The sequence below is a fragment of the Propithecus coquereli genome, unplaced genomic scaffold, assembly GCF_000956105.1.
Source record: "Propithecus coquereli isolate 6110/MARCELLA unplaced genomic scaffold, Pcoq_1.0 Scaffold55, whole genome shotgun sequence".
NCBI classification, from domain to species: Eukaryota; Metazoa; Chordata; class Mammalia; order Primates; family Indriidae; genus Propithecus; species Propithecus coquereli.
The window spans coordinates 2,279,256-2,288,467 of NW_012151396.1; the positions used below are offsets into that span (position 1 = coordinate 2,279,256).

At 39.6% G+C, this 9,212-nt stretch overlaps 1 protein-coding gene across 1 annotated transcript in view; it reads left to right on the forward strand.

Moving 5' to 3' along the window:
• The window catches only part of DOK6 (docking protein 6), a 557,474-nt gene extending 550,701 nt beyond the window's left edge, over positions 1–6,773 (forward strand). The window contains exon 8 of the mRNA XM_012657584.1: positions 5,837–6,773. Coding sequence (XP_012513038.1) covers positions 5,837–5,976 — 140 coding nt within the window. The 3' untranslated portion in view covers positions 5,977–6,773. The remainder of the gene's footprint in view (positions 1–5,836) is intronic.
• The last annotated feature ends 2,439 nt before the right edge of the window (positions 6,774–9,212 follow it).

The window sequence follows — 9,212 nt, forward strand, 5'->3', positions numbered from 1 at the left end:
TCAATATCACTAATCAACAAGGGAATGCAAATCAAAACCACAATTAGATATATCTTGCCCCCATTAGAATGCTATTATCGAAAAGACAAAAAATAACAAATGCTGGCAAGGATGTAGAGAAAGGGGAATGCTTATATACTATTGGTAGGAATGTAAAGTAGTACAGTAATGATGAAAAATAGTATGGAGGTTTCTCAAGAAATTAAAAATAAAACTACCATATAATCCAGCAGTCCCACTGCTGGGTATATATTCAAAAGAAAGGAAATCAGTATATTGAAGAGGTATCTTCACTCCCATGTTTATTGCAGCACTAGTCACAATAGCCAAGATATGGAATCAATCTAAATGTCCATCAATGGATGAATGGATAAAGAAAATGCGGTGTATATACATTAGCATATTATTCAGCCATACAAAAGAATGAAATCTTGTCATTTTCAGTAACATGGATGGAAGTGGAGGCCATTATGTTAAATGAAATAAGCAAGGCACAGAAAGACAAATATTGCAAGTTCTCACTCATACGTGGGAGCTAAAAGTGTGGATCTCACGGAAGCGGAGAGCAGAATGGTAGTTAACCAGAGACAGGGAAGGGTGGAGGGGGAATGAAGGGTAGTTGGTTAATGGGTACGAAAATACAGTTATTTAGAAGGAATAAGTCCTAGTATTCAATATAGTAAGGAAATTTTTGTTAACAATAATTTATTGTATATTTCAAAATAGCTAGAAGAGAAGAACTGTAATGTTCCCAACACAAAGATAAATGTTTGAGGTGCTGAATATCCCAAATACTCTGACTTGATCATTACACGTTGTATACATGGATCAAAATATTAATATATGTAACCCCAAAATATGTACAACTATGATATATCAATTAAAAATTTTCATATATATATAGGCTGTTACTAAGCTATTATAGACAGCCCTTGGGTCCCTTCTCCTTCTAGTTCAGTTTCAACTTTTATCTAACTACAAGGTTAGCATACAAGTATTAAACACTCCCTAAAAATCTTCTGGCCCCCAATTCACTGCAGTGAGAGCCCTTAGAGATCTCTGTTCTGCACCCCAAGTCCTTCCTTCCATCCCATCCTCCACCATTCATGCCTGAATCTGCAGCCTGCCCCCTCCATTTTCCCCTAGTGGTTAGAAGCTACTTGTTGAAGGGAGACAGTACTCCCCTGTGTTTATCTAGGCCCAATTGTTGTTCATGCTTTTACCCCAGGCTGTTCCCTTCCTCTTGAGACTTTATTTTTTGCATTGTTTTTTGTTTTGTTTTGTTATTTAAAGGGACAATACCCTTTCATCTCTCCCAGATTCTAACAACTAATAAAGCACATAAATTAAAATCATTAAAGAACTTTACTGGGCCCATGGCCTCTTACCAATTAATACCACAAGTTTTATGCTTTGAGATCCTTCTGACTTCCTACAAAAAATAATTTCCTTTATGTTGTATATCAAGAAAAAAAACGGTGTTAGTAAGAATAGAAAAACAGAGGCTAGACAAAAGGGAATACTCAGTGGTAAGTCTGTACCAGCAACAATGCATTTCTTAATTCCTCAGGAAAGAGAGGATATTCATAATGAATTGTCATTCTCCTTCTTTTCTCCTATGCATGATGTGAATCTCTAGTCATGCATTCCAATTTGGTTGTTATTTTCAACTGCATTTGTGTTCCTTCTAGTTCATTACTCATTTGGATTTTTTATGATACAGCAGGATAATTTCTTTTTAAGACTAGAAGGTTTTGCCTTCATTGTTGTGTGAAACTCTTGTGCTCCCAGAGTTGGGGAGGGGTCATATAACTTTGGTGGGATAAAGCAAATGTTTTAAATGTCTCTACATCCAATATAGTTCCTTATTTTTGTAATGGGACTGTGATTCTGGGTCATGTATATATACCATGGGGAGAAGGTGATGGGCGAATGATACGAGTCTCATTTCAGCGTATACTTGAACCACAAGGTAAATATAATGTGTTTTTTCCAAGATTGTCAACATTACCTGAATGAATATATGGGTAGAAAATATTATTTTCTACTAAAACAAACACGAGGACACATAGATTAGAAATCAAAATTCAAGAGGACTTTTAAAATAGACTAATAGCAATTAACATATGTATTGCTTTTAAATTATAGCATCCCCCAGATCCCCAGGGTACATAGTGGCCTTATCTGTCTTTAGGGGGTGATGTGGAGGAAAAGTTTAGGAAGCATTTAACTAGAGTCCTTGAATAATGGCATGAACAGGTCTGTTCCATCAGGTTTTGTGTTTTGCTTTCAACAGTGCCTAAGGGCATAATTCAAATGAATGCTGAGAAAATGCTTAATTATTTCTCTCTTTTTTTCCTCACACTCATTATTGCCAGAATCAAACAGCACTCATAAAGCCTTCATATATACAGTTCTGATTGAGGTATGTTATTTTTGTGATAAGCATTTAATAGCATCACTTATAAACTGTCTGCAGAGAAATGGCTGCAGTAAGAAAAATCATAATTTAATTTCTAATTAGACTAGAAATTATTCATAGGGGAGGTGAAGAAAACCATGTTGACCTTGAAAGAGAAAAATATTCAAAACATGTCATATGAGTGTCTTAGTCCTTTTTGTGTTCTATAACAGGATACCACAGACTGGGTAATTAATAAGAAAAGAACTGTATTTCTTACAGTTCTGGAGACAGGGAAATCTAAGGCTGATGGGCCTTCTTGCTGTGTCATCCCATGGTGGGAGGTGGAAGGGCAAGAGAGTACAAGAGAGTAAGAGGGGATAGAACTTGCTTTTAATAACTAAGCCACTTTCATGATAATTTTTTTTTAATTTCAGAGTATTATGGGGCTACAAACGTTTTGGTTACATGAATTACTTTTGTACAATTTGAGTCACATTTTCATGATAACTGACCTGCTCACATGGTCATGACCTAATCACCTCTTGTTAGGCCCTGTCTCCCAGCACTGCTACATTGTGAGTTAAGTTTCCAACAGATGAAATTTGGGAAATACATTCAAACCATAGCAGTAGTGACAGGCAGCATAATGAGATAGTGGAGAAAGTATAAGCATTGAACAAAAAGAATGACAAAAATACCGACCCATTCAATGTGGAAAGAAAGAACAAAACTCACATTTATTGCATACCTATCATCCTAGGTGTCTTCGTATGTGTTGTTTCCTACAATCCTCAAAACACCTTGGGAAAGCATATTCTCATGCAGAAAAGTGAGGCTCAAAAGGTATGGCAGGACTCAAGTCTGTCTGTTTCAGAAGTCCCTGGAATTGGTGGGGTTTGCACACTCAGTGGAGGGGAAGTTACTTGTGAGTGCTAAAGTACGACACAGCTCTATAAGCCCCGCTAGCTTTCTCCTCTGATCCTGTATAGCACCGGCTGTGTGGTGCTTATTGTTGTCTGTCTTTGTCTGATCATCATTCCCAAAACCACATGGACCTCCGTAAAGTCAGGGACCATACCTTCCACACTTCATCTTTCCTGGGGAATCTGGGACTGTCTTAGTAGATGATTGGTAAATAGTAGTTGCGCAGTTGACTTTTTATACCCAAGATAAAGAATTATGTTCATAGGCAAAGTCTATTTTGAATTCTCAAGCCTCAGCTTTCAGCCCACAGTAATGCAAATTAAAGGTGTGCTCCAGCATTGCTCTTTCAGGTATGTCTAAAGTTTTAAAAAATAACAGGATAAAACCAAGGCTGAAAACGTGGTCTTAATATTAGACTTTCCAGATGGCTTATGCTGATAAATGCCAGTATCCTCAATTATGGGAACCATGAATTGTCATCTAGAGTCAATGGTAAGATAAGGAGACAAAATCATTAAAAACTGTAAAAGCTTTTCCCCGTATCAGATTAGTGTATGCCAAAATACCACCTCCTTAGGGAGGCCTTCACCTCCCTAGTTAACACTCCTGCCTGAAGATGACCATGACATCATATCTCTTTACTAGGGTGACAGCACTTAGCATGGATTAACTCATTGTTTTAATACTCAAAAGAACTATATTACACTAAGTGCCATTATTTTCATCCAGAATTTGCAGATAAGGAAACCAAGAAATTCAAGAGACAAAGTAAGCCCCTCGAGGTGGGTTGCAAGCTAGTAAGTAGCAGAGGCAGCATCAAGACCTGGTGTTCTAGCTCCGGAGCTTTCACCTCTAACCTCTGACCACTCCCCCTGACCCCTTCTTCAGCCCCTGCTCTAACCCACCCTCTAACTCTCTAACTTCTCCCCTCTGCCCCGCTCCATTTTTTCTTCATTGTATTGTCAGGGCCCTGCAGGAAAGGGAAGACACACTCAGCTGAAGTTTTTAAGACTTAATGAAGGGACTAGTGAGAGCTGTGGGAACCAGGAGGAATTTGCAGAAGATGCACAACAGCTGGAAGCATTACCACCCTCAGGCTTGAGGGCCAGAGAGGAAATGGGGTTAACAGGACTCTGGGAGAGAGGGGGAAGGGAGAGCAAGAGCTGTAGGAGTAGAAAGTTCTGGAAGCTCAGGACTGGCCACTGACCCAGCCAGGGGAGTGGGGCAGAAATGCCCTGCCCTCTCTTCTGATCTGCTCCTGGTGACTCTGGTGACAAGAGAATCTGGCAAAGAGTGATTCTAAAACAATATTTATCTTAAAAAGCAAGATTTTTCTCTCAAATTTTTTTTAACATTTAAGTGGTTCTACCAGTTTTAATTAGCCACTTATTACCCAATTCATTTGGGTTTCCTCCCTGCCTCCCAAGCTTCCCACACTGCAAGAACATTTTCCAAGTCACCAAACACACCTGACAATGAAACCAGATTTAAGTGTGTGACATTGCAAAGGACCGGGCCACCTGAGGAATGTGACAACAAGATGTTCAATGTTCCTATGTTAATAAATTGTCTTCTCTGTTCTTGCCCTAGTAACCAGATAAAATACAAATCACACTGAATACATCTCTTCCTTTGGGTAAAATATAAACTCTGAAAGGGAATGACATACGAGATCTATTTTTCTTCTCTCTCCCCCAAGCTCATCCATTCGATACAAATCATTTTCAAGTATGAAGAATAATTACTGGTTAAAAAAGGATGAGGAAACTACTGGAAAGTTCATGTGAAGCCTTAGCATGCACGTATTTCTTCATACATTGTTAGCATTATGACAAGTTGTCAGTAATCACTTCTGTTTTGGTTTGCAAAGGCAGACAATTTCTCATCACAGGGGTGCAGCTGAAAGACCAAAAGCACATATAGAATTTTCTTTAAATATATTTCATATGGAATTCATCTTTTAGGCCATGTTAGTAACCGGCAAGCCCTATCATTTTGGTTAATCACATCATGAAGTGGGTTCAGCTGTGGTGACTCACAAACCCACGAGGAGAAGCCAGGTCCTCTCCCTCCAGCATTGTGAAAGCTTTTTCCCGATAATCAATGGTTACCGGTTAGGATCAAGTGTAGTTCCCTGTTCACAGAGGTTTGAAGAAAGTGTGTAATTTGCTTTCGTAAACTGAAGTTGAACATAAAAGAAAAGAAAGCCACCCACGGGCTCTCCATCAAAAACAGCTTTTTGGGGACAGCTTCTCAATTTTTATTCCAAAAGTTGAAGGATCATAGAAGTTTGAGATCCCTAAAATATCTATCTAGCTCTCTGGCACCCAGATTTTTGGCAAGGTGCATTGGGGAAAATACTGAGCTCTGAATACGACATTGTTAACTCACCAAGCATCAAGGCACCGAAGCTGCTCAGTTTTTACTGACTTACCTTGAGCTCAACACTGAGGATGTGAAGGCTTCCGAACCTGTCTCTTAGTACGACTCTCCTTTCTTCCTCTCTAGGCCACGGGTTCGGCTCGTCCAAGATGTCTCGAGCACAGACGTTCCCCAGCTACGCGCCGGAACAGAGCGAGGAGGCGCCGCAGCCCCTGTCGCGCTCCAGCAGCTACGGGTTCAGCTACAGCTCCAGCCTCATCCAATGACACGCGCCGAGCCGCCGCTGACCAGAGAGACAGTCCGTCCTGGACCCGCCTGTGGGGTCACTGCGCCCTCTGCCTCCTGGAAGACCAACTGCAGTACACATTGAAATGGGTCGGGTCTAGAGCCCCAGTCCCATTGGAAGGTTAAAAACTGGAGTTCCGCTTCCTTGATTCAGTGGCTAAGTCCTTTATTTATTGAATTTCTTTGGGGGAAATCTATGTTTTACAAAAATAGAATCCAAATCGTACGAACAGTCATTTAAATAAACAAAATTCTTTGGGTCTGACGGTAGCAGAAGCCTTGGCACCATGAGAAGTTGCCCACACTGGGTTGGGGTTGTGCTTGGGTGGGGGGCACCTCCCCCTAACTCGACAGCTCGGTCCCCCCGTCTGAGCACAGGGTCTATCCTTGAGACATGATGGTGACCCCACCACAAGCTCTGTGGCTTTTAAAGTTTTGACGAGAACAAATCCAGTAAGTTCTACAAATGGCATCATAACTTCATATAAATAAGCCCAGTGACAATTAAGGGAACATGAAATTCAGAACACACTATTAAGCAGGGTCCTGTAGCTCTACTCTGTGTGTGTGTGTGTGTGTGTGTGTGTGTGTGTGTGTGTAGACAAATAAAGATATGGATATTGCTGTATCCATCTATATATAACAAGTATGTATCAAACATGTGCTGAGGGTGACAGGATATGCTCACTTAAACTGTTGAAAACTGTAATTCGATGCATTAAAATTAAGATTGTTATGTTGAATAGCTATTTTTAAAATAGTGCTGTAAAAAAAAAAAGGCTTCTTATTAGCAAAAGTATTTATATAATCCAGTCTGCTCCTATGACAAGGATAAGCGAAAATGTGAGAAGGGGAACATTTGGAAGCAAAAGAACCAGTCAAACTGTCCTGCATGTCACATCATCGGCACACTGTCTTTCCAGTTAGTGTTCCTTTCGTGCTGACAATGTCGCTCCCTTCCGCCGCCCATCTGAGCTACATGAGGAAGAGTGAGTGTGATCCCTGATAAGCTTCCATTTAACCTCGAGGAAAAAGAGGGGCTCTAAATGAGAAACTGTTTAAGGAAGAAATAAAAATACAATTTAAAAGAACTCAGCGAGTTTGCAGTCAGGAGAAGAACAAATGGGCATATCAATATTTAAAATTTCACAGATGCCATTCTCAGAGAGCCATTAGGGGCTTGTGCTTTACTGTATAACCAGCACTTTCTGAGATTTATTTTTTTCTTTTACTGGACATGGGTTGTCTGGGATTATAAGAAAAAATGGATCAACTATAATTTTTTTCATCCCTGACACCAGTGACAAACCTACAAGGTTTAAAGGGAAGTGGTGATTTCCATGTGAACTGAGGAAGTTTGGTTAATTCAGATCAACATAGATAAGTTTGTTCTTAATTTTAGAGCTTACCCAAGTAAAAATAAAAATTATCCTGCCTGAATCATCTGATGCCACATGCCTAAGATGGTTATCTCTCAAATACTTTAGGGTGGGGTTTAAAGAATAGTGAGCCCAGGTCATGCAAGATGAAAACCTGATTGTTTTTTTTCTTAATAGCAAAATTTTTTAACCTGTCAAAGTTAGTCTGTTGAAAGGGTACCTTTTTTGCTGATCTCTGATAAGGTTTTTTTCATCCCTATCCATAGCTTGAGTGCAGATCGACAATATAGTTCAGTGAATTACTACTGAATAAAAATGGTTCTGGGTCCCTCCTTGATAAATGTGCACTTATAGCAACTACCTAGACTGTCTGAATCACTGACATAGGTATGAAAACCCCATCAAGATGCTAATCATAAGAGTTAATGTGGCTGCAAAAAATAATTATCCTAAGCTTTCAGGGATAAAAAGAAAATTACCCAAACTCTCTGCACTGTGAATTTTGCTGACACAGCAGAGGAGGAGATGACTGGTTCCTTACAACTACACGGCTTACCCTGAAATCCCAGCTTTCAGGGTTAAACACCTCTGAATTTCTTTAGCACATGGTATTTGCTTTTGAAATGCCATTAGTCAAACACACCAGAGCAGCTCCCAGCTGAGACTGTTTGAGCACAGTTCCTAGTGGGGCCACGTTCAGAGCAAGCCTCTGGCTGGCTCACTCAGTCGAGCTGTTGCTTAGACACCACAAGTTTCTACAAGGGACTTATGGGGAAAGGCCCTCAGGGGTCCTGGTTCACATCTCAGCTTTATTAATGTGCCAGAAGCACAGACAGCGAGTCCAGGGGGGATTCTGCTAATTAGATGAGTCTGCTCTTGTGTCTATTTGGTAGGAGACAAATATCCGCATGAAATTGCTTCAAGAACACCAATTGGTTCTGATCATTACCAGTGAGCATAACTGAGGAACATCGAAGATCAAGTATAAACTTGGGCCAGTTCATTCTGAAAATAATATCATAAAAAGAGTGTGTGAGAGAGAAATTAGCTTCCCAAGTCTTTAACCCAATCTCATCACAATGAGAATAATGCTATGGAATATTCCATGGTCAATTTTTGGAACGTTATTCTAGCATACTACTCCCCAGTACACTTACAATTGTAGCTAAGTCAAAACTGCTGAATGAACAGACAGGAGAATTTGTATTAATAACCTAATGTGGTTGACATGAGGCAGTGTTTGTTGTAATAAAAATGAGAAGGAAATAAATCTACAAAAACCAAAGATAGAAAGTTACTACTGTACCCGTCTCCTGGAACTTCATAAAATCAATTCCACTGGAGCAACTAAAACAGTCGTGGATATGTATTCAACTCACTTTGGGCTTGTAGGCTTTTGACTGAAGATGCCTTCACACTTTGCAAGTCATTTCTCTCTTGAGAGATTGTATTATATCTTTAATATATGTGTGACTTTTTCATTGTGAAGAGGCATTGCTATGAACCAAAGACATCTTTTGGCTCCTTCTGAAATTGATTCAGTGGGGGTTCCATCTAGATTTGTACAGATAAATGAAGGTGGTCACCATTTCTATATCAGGTTTGAAGAGACCAATGCTGAAGAAACCCAACATAAGTAATAATGGCTCTTCAGACAGCAGACAAAGCCTGGAGGATGTACACATTTCACAGAAAGATTACATAAGGGGATTGATTTTTTATGTCCCCAATTTTTTCTTCTGACAATAGTAATTAATGTACACATGACCAACACATGACATTATATTTAAAGTGCAGAAAATTATGAAATATCCTCAATCCAATAGTTAACTATTCCG